Source organism: Penicillium robsamsonii (assembly GCF_028829455.1).
Source record: "Penicillium robsamsonii strain IBT 29466 chromosome Unknown utg000001l_segment0_segment0, whole genome shotgun sequence".
NCBI classification, from domain to species: domain Eukaryota; kingdom Fungi; phylum Ascomycota; class Eurotiomycetes; order Eurotiales; family Aspergillaceae; genus Penicillium; species Penicillium robsamsonii.
Genome location: NW_026643219.1, coordinates 156,104 through 175,479, shown reverse-complemented (window position 1 = coordinate 175,479; position 19,376 = coordinate 156,104). Strand labels below are relative to the sequence as shown.

The window sequence follows — 19,376 nt, the reverse complement described above, 5'->3', positions numbered from 1 at the left end:
TATCTAAGCCTCTTCGGCAACCATGGAACGTGCTAATTTATTGATCTACAAGATATAGTTTATATTGATGATAGTGTATAGCGATAGGGCTATTCAGACCGGCCCGCATAGCCGCAAATACAGCGATGTGAAGGTATCTCATACACAGCCAGAAAGGAAAAGCAAAATAACCGACAGCAAAAAACAGCATGTGTAAGGCCGTGGTTACCTAGCGCCCACGGTTCGGGCATAGACGCTCGCTGCTCTATTTAGGGCACTCAGGACGGATATTCACCCACCTAAATATCCTTCGCTCGAATATTCAGCCCGTACAGCAACCGGTACAGTTTCTATTATGACAAAAAAAGCTACAAGTATCCTTCTTTTCCCCACTTGATGCAAAAGGTGAAGGTCAAGGCTTTATGGGTGCTCGTTTCCCTTTCTCTGATTCCACCGCCATATTCCTGTAAGTGGTAAAATGAGTGTAATTTCTAAAATGAGTAACTTACACAGCTAGATAACTCACTGTGTACTTACAAAGCGTACAAGCACCAGGTGGGTCTTGTAGCTTAGAAGTAAATGCAGTAGATGAGTGAAAAAGATAGGGACATTTCCGGCTGACATAGAACATGTAGGATTAATAAATCCTCCGGTATGTCGGCTTCATTACGCCGGTATCCGTCCCCATGCCAGTCTACCTAGACTGGAACCCCCTTTGAGATAGCACGGATGTATCAGGAGACTGTATCTACAAACCATCCATGCTCATCATTATACAGGTTGTATGGTGTCACTCCAGACAAAACGGGATAGCTTTGCTGCTCGTCTGTCACGGTGCAATTACCTGTTCCCTGCAAGCAATTTGCAATGAATTCGCCCACATATTTGCCTTCGACGTAGGCGCCCTGTAAATAGCCGAAGAATTCCTGACTGGTGGCCTCGCCTGCGAAAAAAAGATTGCCGACATTCGCACGCAGGTTTTGATGCGCTTGTAGAGTAGTGGAGGGAGGCCAGTTGGAGTAGGATCCATACGCCCTAGTGACGTTAGTGATGTTCTAAGTGCCTGGGTAATGTGATGCAAAAACATACCAAGGAGTTTGTGTCCAACGCTTGTACCAAAGATGAGTCGGGTCTGGGATTTCCGGGCCGTACATGTTGCGCAAAACTTCCATGACTTCATCCTGTGTTTCTTCAAAGGATTGCGCCTCTACTCGATAAGACTGGTCATTTACGACCGTCGCGATCATGAGACCTGATCCTTCCAACACACCCGGGAGGTCGAGGGGCTGGAATTCGGGATAGTAGCCTCGAGTTTCGGGATCTGCGTAGATGAGGTATTGCGCGTTATCCCAAAACGGCTCCGGGAATTGCATGAAAATCTTGGTGTATGTTCCGAGCTCGAAGCTATGGATGGCATCTTTCTTCCAAGAAGGGAATTGTGGATTGAATTCCACAACATCCTTCTGAAGAACTCCCAGTGAGAAGGTCATGATAGCGTAATCAGCATCGATGCAACCTTGATTCGTCCACACAGTCACAGAGTCCCTGTTGTAGTCGACGCCCGTGACCTGCGTATTCAAACGTAGACGGCTATCGTTTTCCGCCAGAAATTCCGCCGCTTCCTCCCGAATGATACTCGCAAAGCCACGCTGATCATATACGAAAAGATTTTCCTCGGAGAAATAGTTGAAGGTCGCGTTCTCAGCCACTGAGGTAAAGACTTCAGAGCTCTCACTAGGGCTGTAAATAAACTCGCCATCAAATAACCACCATTCAGCAGTTTGTCGGTAAGAATCGTCTTTGGCTGGGTCCCAGCCATGCAGGCGCAATCCGGCACGAAAAGACCGATCCTGGATGTTGTTCTTTAGGAGCGATCCTGCGTCAATGGTAACTTCGTGCACGGCATCTTGGAACTCGCGAATCGCATAATCATAGTCCGCTGGACCTTTTTCATCAAAATATGTCGTATTATCCTGGTCAGTTTCCCTTTAACAGCCATTAGCAACCCTTTGTCACATCTTTATTACCCAACCTCCATACATACAGGGTTATGATGTTGTTCTTCTTGGCCTATCAGAACGCCGTCAGCTGCATGGAATAGCAATATCCGCGTGGAGTGATTTACCAGAGTGTAAATTGGGTTCTCAGGGCCCTCCCCAGTGACTGTTCCTTGCACCTAATACCGGTAAGTCACCGACAACGCTCTTCAAATGGGCATAGCAAAAGCATACCCAGTTCGCTCCCGCTTCGACTGTATACGGATGGCCGTCTGGTCCGCTGCCGAAGTAGACATCATGCATACGCCCTCCAATGCGGTCTTGGTACTCAACCAGGAGAAAGTCATCAATCCCATTATCCGAGAGCGATTTCTGTTTTGTTCATCCATGAGCATTGAATATGTAACTAGGGAGGGATCTTTGGGATAAGGTCAAACTTACTGCAGCTGTGACTCCAGCCATACCTGCACCCCTGGGAATTGTTAGTCCTAGTTCGTTCCAATGGTCCATGTGGAAGACCTAAACGGTATGATCTTACAGTACAGCAACCTTAGTCCTTTCGCATGTTTGCGTTTCCTTAGCCTGCACAGCTAGTGCGACGAGGCTAAAAGTAACAAGACTTGCCACTCGTTTCATGACTTTATCATAGAGTATAGGTATGATGTGCTGAACAGTGCAGATAGACACAATTTCGTCCTCAGTTGGGGTTCGGTTGGGAGCATGTAGTGCCAACTTGAATTTTGCTTTATATAGCTTCCATCTAGATCTTAAATTATCATAATTATAATTCAGAAGCAAGGACACTCATCCCTTGATTTTCTCAGGTCAAGGGAGACCCTGTCCTACCATCAGGAATTGTTTAATATTCACCATTTTACCTTATTTCATTCTTTTATCTTTTCTAGTCAATTTTAGGCACTATTCCTATCGTGGAAAGGCTTATTTCTATTGGGTTTCTTACTGAGAGATAGTCAATTTGATTGTTCCTCCGATTCATCTTTTGGTTATGGGGTTGAATCAGGAAACTCCAAAGGAATAGATATGTCTCATCCACCAGAGATTGAATCCTAAATGAGATGGTTTGAATTCAACTATGTGTAGGTCGAGGGATCAGCATACACGTGTCTTGTGAAGGTATTGATAGTCAGACAATAAAGCCGTATCAAGTTGAATGGCGTTTATGGGACCAGCTGGACTTTATTTCTTGGTGAAGATCTGTGCAACATGTCTTTCCGGCAATTCCAGGTCGGCGAGAAAATGGATAGCAACTCACTAACCGACCCTTACATAAATTACATAAATTATCTACCCTCGTAAACGAGCGTCCGCTACCTATTTGTAGTATACCGCCCATACGCAATTTTACCTTTTGCTAGACAGACCATACAAAAGGTACAACATAAATGCTGGTTTTTCTCGACTAAATTATATGAAGACTTTCTATCACAAGTGTACAACTAGTTAATTTTCTAATGCTATACCAACGAATGCTTTTATAGAATGTAAAGGCATTCTGGGTTGCCTTTACAGTTAAATAGAGCAGATTGTTATATACCCTAGGTTGTAATAAATTCAAAGACTTTTCATAGTACTAAAAGTCACTATTTATATATGTATATACCTTTTGTATGGTCTGTCTAGCAAAAGGTAAAATTGCGTATGGGCGGTATACTACAAATAGGTAGCGGACGCTCGTTTACGAGGGTCGGTAATTTATGTAATAAATGCAAGGGCTGGTTAATCTACTAGAATCACCTAAATAATTGAACATATCTTCCTATGCGACGCAAGAATGGATAGGCACACACAAAAAAATAATCTTGGAAGCAAAGGGGGGCTACACATTGGATAATCTCTATTGTCTCGTCTTTATGCATCACATTATTCTGCTATACTACTGATCTTAGACGAATATACCTGACAGGAGCTGCACCTGCCGATTACGGAGGACCGTAATATCGTCGTGCTCTAGATACAAAAGGGATATATGGACTATATAGATAGATGATAGTCTAATGTAGTCTTTGCTAATAAAAGTTGTCGCCCCTGTGCCCTATTACAGTATACTGCATTGATTATACCATTATCTATTCACCCAAAGGTCCGGGAAACCTGCACGAGGGGTCTATAAGATTTATTGGTGACTAAAGTAGAGAGACTACGAAGATGGCAAACTAAGTAGGATGGCTAATGAATAATATTGTGTTGCGATCTATTAGAACCACCTAGCAGGATTTATGAAATATTCTCTGTGCCCGAGCAAATGGCCATAGAGGTTAGTTCCTTTACTAGGCTTGATTGGTTTACCGAAGCATTCAAGTTGTTAGAGAATTCTTAGGAAGGGCATGAAGGGGCAAAGTATGTGAACACAAGATGAATGAGGAAATTCCGCTCCCACCTCTCGAGAATTCTACCTCCAACAGGGATACCACGGTGGAAATGATTAGTCTGTCGCACAACCCGGGTCTGAATCGAGATATCCAACTCGGATCCGGACTCAACCCAGGACCTAGGCTGGGCTGGGGCCCCATTGAAACCCCAACTTTGCACAAAACCAAACTCTTGGCGTTCAAAAGCTGCTAAATAATAATATCATTCTCATAAACCTGGCCGGCATCCCCTTCCTATCTGCCCACCGTTAGAGGTTTATTTGGATGGTGGCCTACATTCGGACGCGTAAACCACTCGACACGAGCCCGAGCTCAATCACCGTACAACGGCACCATTGGCTTATTCTCTAATGCGTACTGTACTGCTTTCCTCAAAAATCGACAATATCTAACCCATTGTGGACCTGATAAGCATATAGATGTCTCGGAAAGCTGCCCTCCTTCTATCAGCAAGTAGGCGCTATAAAAGTCGAGAAAGCTAGAATATAGGATCAATTCTATGTAACAGATCCATTTAGTTCGTTATAAAAGAAATTATAAAGGAAATTGACAGAGTTCAAATTTCAAAGACTTCAATCAGAACCTCCCGTGGCAGTGAAACCCAGGAACAATATTTGTGAGTGGGCAGTAAAGTCTCAAAGGTATGGGGCGTTTAGCGTTAGGGGCTGGCAAAAGTACTCGAAAAGGCACCAGTTCCCCGCGAGGTGAGGTGGCCAGACAGGTTTCATGGGTTTTATCTCCAGAACATCGGTTCATGAAGATATTTCTGACATCCTATTCTCATATCGAAATCAGGAATACCAAAATGTTCGCATCACAGACAAATAGGATCAGAAAATGACACCGAACTAAATTGCCTTCCCAAGAACCAGGCCCATGAGCTCGTCGATGAGCTCACGGCCAAGGTCAAGACATTAGAGCGGGAGAATTTGTCCAAAGAGCGAGAGTTCATTACTCAATCACCGTAACCAGATTCTAGAGGAAGAGGTTGAGAAAGCGGAGGCCGCCCTTAAGGAGGCTAAGGATGCTGCTAGCCAGAGCCTTCAGCACGACACCCAGAACGAGGTTCTTGAACTGCTTCTGCTCAATAGAGCTTTGACTTGACTCGATAGCCATCCCTAGCCCCATGGTCTCAACTAAGCTCATGGATAACCCGTCCATTTCCCTTTGACTTGGCATCCATGGACCCAATCTCATGTATAGCATTGTGCTCCGACGACATCTCCAAAGCCTGCCACGCTAAATCACCATCCTGTATTGCAGGCTGCGTTTGTGGGGGTATATACATGGGCGGCGACGAGGCGTGCTCGATATCGACCACCGGGGTCTTAGCACCGCCGCAGCAACCCACGATTCTCTTGCGAAAGATGATGAGCAACACGATAGCGACGGCCGCGAAGGACACGACTACTATTCCAGTTATTGCGCCGCCTGATAGGTGGTAGGTTTTGTCTGTTGCTGTGTCTGGGCTGGAGCGTGGAGTGTGATGGATTTGTGTTCCAACTAACGATTAAAAGTATTGTTAGCAGTTGTTACGAGACACCTGGATGATTCGGCTATTCGTGGGGAGGTTGGTTCTGCCGAGAAGTTGCGTACTAGGTAAGTGGGTTATAGCGGTCGTCGTCGTCATGATGAATGTGTGGAATAGTGTTATTGTTCGAGTTATTAAGACTTGGACAGTTTACACTTAATATCCACAGTGGCAGCCAAGAATCCTAAAGACAGTTACAGCTCGGGTCGGAGATAGTATTAGGGGCTGAGGGTCGAATATGTCAAACCACTTAGGGTCTCTATGGGAGTGGGGCCTCATGGGTATAAGGCGTGCTAATGACTGTGGCAGCCCGTCCACGGTGGGGTTTGGGCCGCCTATTTTCTCAAACTAGCCGCCAGTCTGACCAATCTGGAGGTACAGTGCATCGCTTTCTCTACCCATGAATGATGGAGCCGCCGAGAAGTAGACTGGAGCATTGTAGAGGTGGTTTAGTAGTATCAAGGGACAAGAAATAGGAGCCAAGCGGTGTTTCTTGCCCCTTGCTTTCTCCTGATAAATATCGGGTTAGTAGGGTTTGCGTTCGATCTAATTATCTCCGATCCGACGATTGTGGCTTATACGGTAAGATATATGATATGCCAATTAAACACGAGTCAATGATTGGTTACTTGTTCGCTGCATGGGTCGGAGTTATACTGAGCTTGGCAGGTCTTTAATGGTTTAGACTTTCATTGAGTCTAGTATAAATACAGCCGGTTTTATCCATCGAACAAGACTCTTGGACACCACTTATTCATTTGGAAAATTAAATAAATCTTTAGCTGCCAAGGAGTATAATACCACTGTTTAAATTCTCCCGAATGTGGATAGTCCTGCCCATGGTGATCTATAACTAGTATATTAACCATCTAAGGGACGGCATCCTGTTCAGCAGGTTTTGTGAATGTTATTTTTAACTCGGGATTAAAACCGTCTCAATTCTCCCAGCTGTCTGGTGCTTCTAATTGGATCACCTTCGGCCTTGGCAATAACACTGTGCAAATCCTAATGATGGCTTTTCAGTCCGATGTGAATACGGCCATCTCGATTGTTAATATTGCACCTGCCGTGGCCAATCAATCTAGCGACTGGCTTTCTCAATTCTACACAGCCTATATTTGCCAGGATTTCTTCACTACATAAAGTTTCCATATATATCGACCAACTATTGAAGCAACCCAAGATGAAATAAATGATTTTCGCAATATGTATAACAATAAGCCTTTGTGAGTTACCGAGGTCGCGCCGGGAAATGCGAACCCGCCTTGTTCTTTCAGCTGGAACCAATCGATCGGGTGCATGCAACAGATCTATTCCGGGGGCGAGGCAACTGAATTCATATTTAGGTTATGAGTGTTAGCAATATATCTTTAAACAGACTGAAACTACTTGGTCAAGTACTAACCTAGGATTTAGATGGCATCGGACCCCTCCTGTTCTCCTCTTCTCTCCGCTGAGTGATATTCCGCATATCGACCGGAACCCTGTATACATCATCACAATTGCCATCTTCATTGTCCTGTCGGTCATAGCCGCGATATGCAAAAGGTATGCGGGGTTCCTCGTCGTGCGCTTCCTGCAAGGCGGTCTTTTTTTTCCAGACGACGCTCTTTCTCTGTCAACTGCAATTTGCTCGGTTCCTTAGCTCTTTCCTAAAATCGTCGTTAGGAAAACAAAACAAGATCGTAGGTGCGCAGAATATTAAACCCTGTAAACGACCAATTTTCTTCAAAATGACAGCCGCAAAAAGCCCCAAGTCTGTCGTGGAGTTTCTGCACGAAATTCTTGTGGCCCCCGGTTGGAATGACAGGATCTGGCAAGCTGCCTTTTGTTTGGCGTTTTTGTTCTGTTGGAGCATGACTACTGTGCTTGCAGAGCTGACCCAGGCTTGGACTCTTAGGTAAAGTACTCCTATTGCTCTCGAGATGGCTGTTTCAAGTCTACATATGCATAATTATTGACTGTCTACAGATTTTTAAGCCTGCACGCCCCTTTGAACCCCCCCCCCCTTCAACCTCACCAGCTCCACCAGCCCTACCAGCCCCAGAGTGCTCCGAGATCCTTGTTGTGGCAGACATACCCCCAGTACCCCCAATACCTCACAGGCGCCGCCCCTCAGGCGTCTGGCCGCACCTCTGGCCACCTCCACCTACGCCACTCTCGCAGTACTATGCAGAGTCGGCCGCCACAACAGGTCACACCCGATAATCATTTCGACAGCCTGCCTCAGATGGAGCGAGGATAAGACCGCATTGTAAGTAAAGACTACACTTAAGCATTAACATGATGCAGATATAAAAGCCATTTACTTGCTTATATAAAAGATACATACCAAGGCCCGAACACGGTGAAATTCTTTATCTGCACTTGCCTGTCATTGAAAAGGACGAACATGGTATCTAGGCAGAGTTCGACGAGAGAATGATGCCGGAAGCTGGCAGTGCCAAGAGCCGGTTCTTTTACTTTACTTTTTTCTAACTTTTTGTCACTTTTGTGGCCTTTTTCTCTCTTACCCTTACTTGAATGCAGTATCTATAGCCTTCACTAGGGCTCGTCTTTGACAATATTGTCACATTTTGCTTGCTTCCCGTATCACGGTAGCTCCCTCTCTCCTTTGATGAGAAAAAAAGACAAGGAACCTTGGTAGTATTCACGTCATGCATTCTGATGTGTCTGTTTCTTGTCACTTCTGATAAATAGGTTCACGTGTGTGCCACTCAAAGTTTTATCTTGATGTTGCAGAAGCCTATGTTGCCCGCCACTGGCTTTCAATTTAGCATACGCGTCATCTTGACGATTGCTCTCAACGGGTGATAGATCAGGATAATGACTAGCTGACCTTTTTTGGAGGCGGAACTTTGGCGTTTAGGTTTTTTGCTTTATGAAACTGACATTCCTGGCATTGTCCCCACGGTAAATACGAGGACTCAGCAGATCATCTTTTCGATTCCATATCAACTCCAATCCCGAGGTCCTATACCAGACCCAATATTCTTAAATAAAACGATATTTGAAGATGAGCTATTCCATATGGGGGGACAAACCCGATGAAGAGTTTGAGCTAGAAAATTCTGGAGATATATGTCTTCTCCAAAGATACCGATACGCTAGCTTCGCCGACAAAGCAAACACATGTCAATACCCCACCGATCCAAAGGAGTTATTGCAGACAGAGGTTGCACTTCGGGAGAATACTCAACTTGAGATAGCCTTGAATGGGAAAATAGAGGAACTTGCCAAGGAAGGTATCAGCGGGGCTGTTGTTCAAGATTTACAGGAGGACTTGTCGACACTTTCGAAGGAATATTGGACCTTGGAACGACGTTGGTGGGAAATAAGGTCTTCATTTGAGGACAGCCCGCTGACCAGAGGTATTGATTACTGGCGTTCCCAGCCAAAATGGTACATGCATCAAGTACTTTGGGAAGATTGCGTTGGGAGAGGAGGCTGTTGTGGCAGGGACTGTGGATGCTGTTCTCATCGCCAGTCAGAACGAAAATTTGCAGTTGGTCATTGCACTGTGGAGTGTTCTTGTTGCGAGAAAGCTCGGGGGTTTGCACTCGACCTCGAGCAAAAATCCCAAATACAGGATTCCTTCAAGCTTGATTACAATGGTCCACGTACATGGTATTACATTCGAATAGAAGCCGCTGCTCTGCTAGGCTTGATGGCAGGCAGTTACAAAAACCCTTTGGATCTCATCGTTGATCTGCCGCCAAGATATATACCTCTCTTTGAGGAACCACGAGGGAGCAATTAGAAGAACCATGAGCAAGGATCTTCCTGCTGACGTTTTCCAAGAGTAAGAGCCGGTCAATTGTTTCAGAAAGTTATATTTGTTGTTGCTCTGTTCCCGCTTTGTGTCGCCATTATCATTTGTTAGCTTACGATCCATGGATACAGAGATACTAAGAAGCAATGGAGGAAGATGGAGAAAGTGGAACTGGAAGGTTGAAGAGATATTTACCTGTCATCATTGCTCTACCTAGCTAGCTTTGCTTGTATTGGAAAGTATAGCCACCCAATCCGATTTGACACTTCCTTCGCTGCCGTACGTGTCTCCCACATAGTTCTCCAAGGCCACACGATCCTTATTTAAGTGTGTATCCTGTTGTTCCTCGGTGCGTAGGATGCTCACCTAGGGTGTAAAGTTATTGCCACTATCACCCCAATTTTTCCTACCCAGGCTAATGGGGTTTCATCGCTCCTTCACAGGGAAAGGCATATCGAATGAATGATCGAGTAGATGTATGGCTTAAGTACGGCTGAGCGGACGGGAAGCCCTGTTTTCCACTCCCTATGGTCGTATATTTCATCCTACAAGTGGGAGGGAATTATCCATAGAATAAATATTTATAATCAATCGGCAAGGAATGGGCGTTTTGACTTAGCTTTGCGCGACTTAGTGCGCTACAGACAGGGTGAGAACTAAGGTGAGAATTCCCCTGGATCGCACGTCCACCAGCCACACTATCACCCGTGTGAGGTCTTGGACTCCATGTTAGAGGCCAAAACCCGATTCCTAGCTGAAGATACAGTCTACAAGCGAACACACTCACGACTTGTACCGATTCGAAAGGTGGAATCTAGGCACTGAGAAATCCGACGTATCGGTGTCATCGCCAACATGTACCGTGCGTGTATGTGTATATAGAGTAGGCCATCTCATAGCCTTGACCATCTCATAGCCTTGAAAATCATAGGTATGGATCATATAATCCACGTTGGCAACCTAGAAAAGGATTGTGACAGAACTCTGGCTGTACGAAAAGCATGGTAAAATTCAGTATGGAACTCTCTTGACTAGCAATAAAACAGGACAAAACGTGCGACATTAAACCTTATACGCTGGCTCGACCGACCTTCCATCGACCTTGTTAATATTCAGTTTCCCAATATCAATGTCATGTAGTAGTCGGACCTAATAAACTTAATATTTGCAATACCACATTGGTTATTCGACCTACATTGACGGCAGAGATCGGTGGTGCTCCCTCTTCCAGAATACGGATGAAGCAACTACTTCCGCACTGCCCGCAGAATTGGTGCTTCGACTTGTGCCCGGCAAAGAGATAATCTTTAAGCGTATTGCCTTGTTCGATGGTAAAATCCTTGTTGAATGGGTAGACGAGCAAGTAGCCATTCTTTGTGCAGATGGAACAGTTGCAGTTATTAGTGGGATATTCATACAGAGGCGGGGATAATGTGAAGTTGAACCGCACAGCACCGCAATGGCACTTGCCGGAGTGAGAGCTGCTCTCGCCGGTAGGGGTGGGTGGGAATGACATATTAGAAGTTGATGTTCTTTCTGGGAGTTGACTGGCTTTTTAACAGCCTACGGATAATACAAAGAGATACTTCCAGGGGGATTTCTCCGCACTTAATCGTACACCTCTTAACCCGATATTAATATTAAATTGTTTTTCGGGTATTCTAGGAAGTTTTCACGGAATTCGGAGTTCAAAGTACGGAGTTCTGCTTGCAATCTTATTGTCTACGAGACCCCCGCTTCTACTTATATCAGATTTCGAGATATATGGATGTATACACGTGTGCAAATAACATTGAAATCACTCAAGTCTTCAATACCACTCCGGTAACAGAAGCCTAAATCGGTCAACTTCAGATACCCGGCACTGACGAGCGCAAGTCAAAGGTGTCGTATGTAGGACCTAATGGTATGACCAAGTGGAAAAAGACCCAGTCACCCGACTTACTAGGATGCCCGGGGCGGATACAGTCAATATACACCATCACACATGTGTAAGCCAACTCTTTTCATGGTTTCTGCAGGCATCTCGCAGGGGCAACCACCATTCCGCTTGCTACCATAACAGCGTAGCTCGCCTTGTTAGGGACAGTTTGAACGTCGCTCAAAAATTTAACACACTAGTGCTGGTGCATTGGTATAAGGTGACAGTTGTGAATGCTACTTTTGCTAGAGAATGCGTTGTTCTAGTTCTATAACATCAACGGGCTGATCGAGAATCGTCCGTAGTTGGAGGAATGTCAGGTCAAGACAAACAAGGCTAAAGTCTTCCTTGAATTAGATAATGTCAAGAATTCCAGGAGTACGTAGATAGTAAAATCTCCTATAAAATTGTGTAAATGGAACATATTAGAATGCAAAAATGCAAAAATAGTCACAATTTTATAGACAGAATAGAATCAACATCAAATCCCAGGCACGATAAAGGATCTAATCGGATGATTCAGCGTGCGGGCCGACCCCGGGGGAGAAAAAAGGTTGCAAGGAGTCATCGCTCTCCTCCACAATTTCACCCCAATTATTCAGGGACTTATTTAGGGGGACTCTCCTGTTCAGTCTTTCTTTCTACTCTTTCTTTCTACTACTGCTATACTACAGTTACCCCCATCATGGCGACACCCTTCCTCATCTCCCACCCCTCCTCCCCCACCTCCGGCTCCGGACTTTCGCTCAAGCAGATCGCCTACTTCGGCCGGGTACTGATCAAGGTCTCGAGTCTCGCCCAGGCCGAGCAATTCCTGCGCGAGAACTTCCGCACTCTCGATGTCTTCGTCGATGCAACGGAAATCTCCTCTGCCGGCGATCTCGTCGATATCCTCAACGCCGGTGCCGCCAAGATCTTGATCAACTTGGACCAATTGACCACCCTCTCCGAAGAACAATCCGTGCCCTCGTCCCGTCTGCTCGTCAACGCCCTGTCAGACACTGAATTGGATACTTTCCAGCAATGGATTGCCGTCAATGCCGAGCGCAATGAAGCCAGTGTCTGCACTGTACCTTCCACCGTCCCCGCCGCCGCCGAAAAGTTGAAGATTAGCTCGGACTCCCCACGACTCTTCACCACCTTTGGTACTCAGACAGTATCGGAGGATGCCATTACACAGGTCACAAAGCAGGGTGCGATTGCTATCATTCCCTCACAGGCTTTGACCGTTGAGCGGGATGTGGCTGGCCACATCTCTGCCGCTAAGCTTATTGCGTCGACCGCTGTGACTGACCAGGCTAATGGCCTGTATGCCACTTCTGTCACTGATGAGCGCGGAGCTTGTTTGGGCTTTGTTTGGAGCAGCGACGAGAGCATTATCGAGGCCTTGCGTACTGGCACCGGTGTTTACCAAAGCCGGAAGCGTGGTCTGTGGTACAAGGGCCAGTCCAGCGGGGATGTGCAGGAGTTGATCCGCATTGGCTTCGACTGTGATTCCGACTGTTTGGTCTTTGTTGTCAAGCAAACTGGACGTGGTAAGAACCAGCTATCTACATTGATGGAAGATGTCTGTATACTGACCACGGTGACTCATTAGGATTCTGCCACCTTGGTACTGAAACCTGCTTCGGCCCATCTACTGGTCTGTCTCGTCTCCAAAAGACTCTGGACGCCCGCAAGGCGGATGCTCCCGCAGGATCATACACCGCGCGTTTGTTCAATGAGCCTAAGCTCATCGATGCTAAGATCATGGAGGAGGCTGATGAGTTGTGCCGTGCGGACACCAAGGAGGAGATTGCTTTCGAGGCCGCCGACCTGTTGTACTTTGCCTTGACCAAGTGCACTGCCGCCGGTGTTAGCCTACAGGATATCGAGCGAAACCTTGACCTCAAGAGCTTAAAGGTGAAGCGGAGAAAGGGCGATGCTAAGGGACCTTGGGCTGAGAAGGCCGGCCTGGCCAAGCCTGAGTCGAAGCCTGCCCCTGCCCCTGCCCCCGCCCCTGTCGAGGATCGCACATCTCGAATTGAGATGAAGCGTGTGATCACTGCCTCTACTACTCCCCAGGTAGTCACCGATTACCTCAAGCGTCCTTCCCAGAAATCCAACGAAGCCATTGTCAACCTGGTCAAGCCAATCATCCAGGATGTCCGCGATGGCGGCGACGCTGCAGTGCTCAAATACACCCACAAGTTCGAGAATGCTACATCACTCACCTCCCCCGTTATCCACGCACCCTTCCCCGCTGAACTCATGAAGCTGTCCCCTGATGTCCAGGAGGCAATTGATATCAGCATTGGCAACATCGACCGCTTCCACTCCGCACAGATGGGAAGCAATGAAGCCCTCGAGATGGAGACCATGCCCGGTGTCGTCTGCTCTCGCTTCTCCCGCCCTATCGAGCGTGTCGGTTTGTACATCCCTGGTGGCACCGCTGTACTGCCCTCCACTGCCATGATGCTGGGTGTTCCCGCCATGGTGGCAGGCTGCAAGAAGATCGTCCTGGCCTCGCCTCCTCGCTCCGATGGCAGCATCTCCCCTGAAATCGTCTATGTCGCCCACAAGGTCGGTGCTGAGAGCATTGTCTTGGCTGGCGGTGCCCAGGCTGTAGCCGCCATGGCCTACGGCACCGAGAGCATCACCAAGGTCGACAAGATCCTTGGTCCAGGTAACCAGTTCGTGACGGCCGCAAAGATGTTCGTGTCCAACGATACCTCCGCAGGCGTCAGTATCGACATGCCCGCCGGTCCCAGTGAAGTCCTCGTGATCGCCGACAAGACCGCCAATCCGGCCTTTGTTGCATCCGACTTACTCAGCCAGGCCGAGCACGGCGTCGACTCACAGGTGATCCTCATCGCTGTCGACCTGAACGAGGCCGAGCTGAGTGCAATTGAAGATGAAGTCGATGCCCAGGCCAAGGCCCTGCCTCGCATGGATATCGTCCGCGGCTCCCTTGCGCACTCCGTCACCTTTGTCGTGCGCGATATCAACGAGGCCATGACCCTCAGCAACGACTACGCGCCCGAGCACCTGATCCTGCAGGTCCAGGACGCCGAGTCTCTTGTCAAGGATGTCCAGAATGCCGGTAGTGTCTTCATCGGCGCCTGGACCCCCGAGAGTGTTGGCGATTACTCCGCCGGAGTCAACCACTCGCTGCGTAAGTCTCTCTCTGCAACGACTTTTCCTATATCCTCTTTGATTCATGCTAACATCTCCTTTTACAGCTACCTACGGCTATGCCAAGCAGTACTCGGGTGTCAACCTCGGCTCCTTCCTGAAGCACATCACCAGCTCGAACCTGACCGCCGATGGCCTGCTCGGTCTCGCCAAGACGGTTGAGACCCTCGCCGCTGTGGAGGGCCTGGAGGCACACAAGCGTGCCGTGAGCATTCGTGTTGCTCACATGAAGAACCAGTCATAGGTTAGACCATATATAGATTTTCTCTCTTTTCGGGTTTTATGAAGGGATGTGCCATGAACAGAAGTACATATAAAAAGCAACTCGGTTACCAATGAATTGATGTGCAATTGAAGATTTTGCAAAGTAAATTAATTAAATTAATTCCGGCGGATCAACATCCCACTTATCTGATCCCCCAATGACGTTATGCTCCACTCGAGATTTCTGTCTACAATGAAGATGAAAAAGATGAAAAGATGAAAAGATGAAAAGATGAAAGTAGAACAAGGATATGATCAAATTAAAACCAGACGCCCCTAGCATAATTTTGTATGAAACCCCTCAAAAAAAATCCCAAAATCTCAGAGAAACCCAATGCAAGACCCAATCACCCCACTTTCGTCATGAAAAATTGAAAAGCCCACACTCGTTAAGTAGTTATGTCTCAAAGCTGCGCAACATCATTCAGAATCTGAACCTCCTGGCCAGGCTTAAAGGCAGGAAGACCCATGTAAGGACAGCCGTCACAGCGGAAGGCATCACCCAGAGCACAGCTTCCACAAGAACCGGTCTTGCCCTCAACGGTGAAGTCCAGCTCGGCCAAGTCGCCCGTATCCAGCTTCATCACGTTCAATTCTTTATCTGCGTTTGCGCGACGCTCTTTATCCTCTGCTTCAAGCTTGTCGGCTAGACCACAGGTACAATCTTTGCAGGCGCGTCGCCGACGGCCGGTCTTGGGTTGGCACTCTGGGGCTGCAAATGGTGTTAGATCATATAGGTCTTGTAATGACAATACTTGGAAGGGAGTGACATACGCGGCATTATAGGTCTTGTTAAATCCTCCTCGGAGAGAAGCGTATCTTCATTAATGAGCTCGTCATCATCGTCGCGGTCGTGATTAGTTGGCGCGTCAATCCCCATCGGCGCGGCGAATCCTGTGGGAATACTAGGGACTGCGGTTGGCGCGGTTGGCGCGCTAGCCTTATTCTTCTTCTTCAGACCGAACTTTAAAGGGACAGCGGCGGAGGGATCGAAGTTTGGTTTCTCGAAGCCGTTATCGGACTGCACGAGGCCAGCCAGAATAGCTTCCATGGCTTCGGAGGCATTTAGGGCGGAGTCTTGGGTTTGCAGCTTGGCGCCCGCCTTCATGGCAGGGACTAAAGTGGCGTATACATCTCGGGTGAGAAGTTGCAGCGCCTCGGAGCGCCGTGCGCCGTCTGTGTCGGTGAGAATGAGGACAAGGTCGTAGGTTGATGCGGGGAGGGAGACGACTCTTGAAGAGAGCCGGTCGAGCATTTGTAGGTCTGTGGTTGAGCGGTCGAAGGTGCTAAATAGGCCGCGGAGTTTATCCTCTTGAGTGGCGATGGAGGGGGGTGCCAGTAGGAGGGTGCGCTTGACCTGGACTGGCTTCGAGGAGAAATCCACGTCCATATCGTTTGCGTCAACGGTCACGAATGAAGGAGCCATTGTTAATTGTACCTTTTTTTTTTTGCGAGGTACTACGAAGAAAAGAAGAATTCAGAAGATAACCTCGTTGGAGGGGTGGCAAATGATTATTAAGCCTTGTGGATTTCCGCGGACGATTAGGGAGATTGTCCTATCAGCGATGGTGTGATTACTTGAATGACTCTTAAGTAACTATGTTTTTATCTTTTGAAGACATTAGCAATTGTCGTAATAAGGAGTATCTTGGTATAGGAATAACACACTTTGGCTCTATCATATTATTCCAACTCTTCCTAGGCAATCGCGCCCACCTACGCATATGGGGGATAGCGGGCTTGATCTAAATTTCATTTCCTCTAACTAGTTATCTTTTCAGCTATTAATGCCTTTCGTAATCTAAATTAGGACTCTTTCGAACTATAAAACCTTGAAGGGATGTGTCTAAACCCGAAATATTAAGTAGAAATAATAAGCCCTAACTAATTAGTTTACCAATTTTACCTCATGTTGAGGGGGGCTTCTTTGTAGACAGTTGAATGCGCATCGGCTCCCAAATTAGAAGCGCAAGGAGAAAAAGTTGGATGGTTTTATACTAACAAATATATTGTGAAGCCGATACTCTATGGTTTCGAGGATTGTCTCTGGCTCTGTTATAGATTCAAAAATCAAGACCTACCCTCGAAACTCCTCAGATTTTCGACTAACGGCGAGATGATCAGTTGAAATATCTCATCTTGCATCTGCTCGCTTTCCAGTATAGTTTCTTTGGTGCCAGACCAGAGCAGACATCGTCTCGCTACCTGTTCGTATTCTGCACCGCTTTGCTCCCCCACAAATTGCAAGAGGCAAGTTGCAGTCTTTAAATTCTGAAATACCTCCACGCGATCGTCATCGTCCGGTATACGTAGTGCCTCTAGTGCCCAGCATAAAGAGAGTTCGACCAAAACGAGGCCCAAGGGAAACAGAATCTCGCTCTGAATGAGTGAGAACATTAGTTTACCTTTACACAGGCTCTAGGCATCCAATTCACTGCCTACGTTCCAAAGCACGTATGGCTTATCAATATCCCAAGATGAATTCTTAGTAAACATAATATCGCGTGAGCTCCATTGGCTTTTTAGCCAGCGTCCGTGAAATTGAAGCACGCTGCAGGCGAGATTAACTGCCACGCGGAGACGGTGGCCCCAGGTGAAATGAAAGCTGCCATGATGCGCTTTAAAGATATCACTTGAGGCCGTGGTGAGCTCAGCGAGGGATTGCGATCTCATATTTCCGGCCAGCTTCTGCACATAATACACATTGTGGCGGTGGTTTTCATCAGAGATAAACCCAAGAAGTTCATTTGTCTCGCCATGGCTCCCCAGAGTAGACAACGTCGAACAGATGTCCACAATCGGAGGCACCGAAGACATATCAGACATTATGGATGATTCATCGAGTGCAAACTGCGCTTTGGCCTTCTTTTTCAGGGAGAGAACTTTCTCTTAACTCCCCAAAGGATTCACGCTCGACTGGATAGTATCCGATACGGCCTCAATCTTGCACCATCCATTAGCAAAATTTATGGAGCTACTAGAAGGGAAAATCATTCGAAATCGAGGGCCACGAGAGGGCTTATTAGCATCATTTATGTCCTCCGGTGGATAACTAAGAACAAAATGGATTGAGTGTTGATCCAGGCAAGCGCATTTCCAATATTTGCCCGTATTATTGCATTATGCAGACTGTGAGCTAGTTTCTGTGCTCTTTTCTGGTGCAATAGGGGTCGTTTTGATGTTCTCCGTTTTTGTATTGTGCTTCGATAATCGGACTGCTCCACTAAGGTATTCAGGGCTTTGTTGGCTGCGTCAATACGAGCGAAGAGATCGAGGTAGATGCTTTTCGAGAAAATGTCTTTGGATTTTTTTGATCTCCCTCTTGATAGCAGACTGGTCGACTCGATAATTCTGCAGCATGATCAAGGTGCTGGTTAGCCCTAGAGGTGAATACTAAAGTATGTAATCGTCACTCACCACCGCAACATTCTTGTCCAATCCTAATTTTCGTGACAATTCCTCTAATAGAGTCGCAATCTCTATCATCCTCTGGTCGAAGGGGTAGAAATCTCCCGTTGGGGCGCTGCGGCTGGAAGCTGCGAAGGTAGTTGGAGCTGCTTTTCGAGCTTTGTTGTGTTATTGTATAAGGGAGAGCAGCTGATAGACAACCAAACGTGCAAAGCAATGGGGATCAAGCAACACTCAGAAGTGCTATGTATCGTCCGCCAAACAGACCCTAGTCAAATGAGGAACTCTTCTGATTATGAAAGAGGCCATGAGAGTCATCCGCCTCACGTCCAATCCAAAATTATGGTCAATAAGAGCAAGGAGACCAATCAAAGTTCTCCTGTTCGCGGTGAAACTGAACCCGTATCATTGCCCTTTGTCGCATCACGACACACATCGCCCGCTCCACCTAGCAGCTCACTCCCGTTTCCGCCGGTACTGGAAACACTGGGTACAGCGATGGAGCAAGTGTCTGCCTTGACTGTGTGGTCGGAGCGTGTTATCATCCCAATTTGTGATAATTACGTGGGTCACCCGCCGGCCGATATCAAGAGGCGTGATTTCGAACATAACAAGCTGAGGGAGGCGATCGTTGCAGTGTTGGGCAAAGCGGATGGAATTGATCCAGGCGGCGATGTGACTGCACGCAATGCCCGCAAGTCCCTCATCAAACAATTGGAACATGCTTTAATTCGGGTGGATGAGGCCGCAATAGTATAGCTATATCGTTCATGTCCGGGATTCCCGTCTTCTGTGAGTTTGTAAGTACAGAATTGGACCCTTTGTGAGATCTGTGGTATTTATCACTGAAAGTGAAACCAGTTTTGATATTATTTCAACAACTACATCCAATTTAGGAGCAACACCACACTACTTTATATGGTTAAATCTACCGGTAGAT

At 47.0% G+C, this 19,376-nt stretch overlaps 8 protein-coding genes across 8 annotated transcripts; 4 read left to right on the top strand and 4 right to left on the bottom strand.

Moving 5' to 3' along the window:
• Positions 1-713: 713 nt before the first annotated feature.
• N7447_000070 (uncharacterized protein) lies at positions 714-2,612 on the bottom strand (the record flags this gene model as incomplete). The annotated part of the gene is made up of 7 exons (XM_057224346.1): positions 714-1,014; positions 1,069-1,965; positions 2,024-2,049; positions 2,105-2,155; positions 2,211-2,348; positions 2,418-2,448; positions 2,515-2,612. 7 exons carry the CDS (start codon positions 2,610-2,612, stop codon positions 714-716), a joined length of 1,542 nt encoding a protein of 513 aa, XP_057088362.1.
• A 2,886-nt stretch (positions 2,613-5,498) lies between these two features.
• N7447_000069 (uncharacterized protein) lies at positions 5,499-5,996 on the bottom strand (the record flags this gene model as incomplete). Its single annotated transcript, XM_057224345.1, has 2 exons — positions 5,499-5,869; positions 5,963-5,996. 2 exons carry the CDS (start codon positions 5,994-5,996, stop codon positions 5,499-5,501), a joined length of 405 nt encoding a protein of 134 aa, XP_057088361.1.
• Positions 5,997-7,630: 1,634 nt separating this feature from the next.
• Positions 7,631-8,142, top strand: N7447_000068 (uncharacterized protein; the record flags this gene model as incomplete). The annotated part of the gene is made up of 2 exons (XM_057224344.1): positions 7,631-7,797; positions 7,869-8,142. 2 exons carry the CDS (start codon positions 7,631-7,633, stop codon positions 8,140-8,142), a joined length of 441 nt encoding a protein of 146 aa, XP_057088360.1.
• A 771-nt stretch (positions 8,143-8,913) lies between these two features.
• On the top strand, positions 8,914-9,541 carry N7447_000067 (uncharacterized protein; the record flags this gene model as incomplete). Its single annotated transcript, XM_057224343.1, has 2 exons — positions 8,914-9,220; positions 9,267-9,541. The coding sequence occupies 2 exons, from the start codon at positions 8,914-8,916 to the stop codon at positions 9,539-9,541; spliced, it is 582 nt and encodes a 193-aa protein (XP_057088359.1).
• Positions 9,542-12,275: 2,734 nt separating this feature from the next.
• N7447_000066 (histidine biosynthesis protein HIS4) lies at positions 12,276-15,008 on the top strand (the record flags this gene model as incomplete). The annotated part of the gene is made up of 3 exons (XM_057224342.1): positions 12,276-13,125; positions 13,188-14,744; positions 14,812-15,008. The coding sequence occupies 3 exons, from the start codon at positions 12,276-12,278 to the stop codon at positions 15,006-15,008; spliced, it is 2,604 nt and encodes an 867-aa protein (XP_057088358.1).
• A 424-nt stretch (positions 15,009-15,432) lies between these two features.
• On the bottom strand, positions 15,433-16,454 carry N7447_000065 (Cytokine-induced anti-apoptosis inhibitor 1; the record flags this gene model as incomplete). Its single annotated transcript, XM_057224341.1, has 2 exons — positions 15,433-15,740; positions 15,803-16,454. 2 exons carry the CDS (start codon positions 16,452-16,454, stop codon positions 15,433-15,435), a joined length of 960 nt encoding a protein of 319 aa, XP_057088357.1.
• Positions 16,455-17,098: 644 nt separating this feature from the next.
• N7447_000064 (uncharacterized protein) lies at positions 17,099-17,854 on the bottom strand (the record flags this gene model as incomplete). Its single annotated transcript, XM_057224340.1, has 2 exons — positions 17,099-17,407; positions 17,471-17,854. 2 exons carry the CDS (start codon positions 17,852-17,854, stop codon positions 17,099-17,101), a joined length of 693 nt encoding a protein of 230 aa, XP_057088356.1.
• Positions 17,855-18,712: 858 nt separating this feature from the next.
• Positions 18,713-19,195, top strand: N7447_000063 (BAG family molecular chaperone regulator; the record flags this gene model as incomplete). Its single annotated transcript, XM_057224339.1, has 1 exon — positions 18,713-19,195. The coding sequence occupies one exon, from the start codon at positions 18,713-18,715 to the stop codon at positions 19,193-19,195; it is 483 nt and encodes a 160-aa protein (XP_057088355.1).
• Positions 19,196-19,376: the final 181 nt, after the last annotated feature.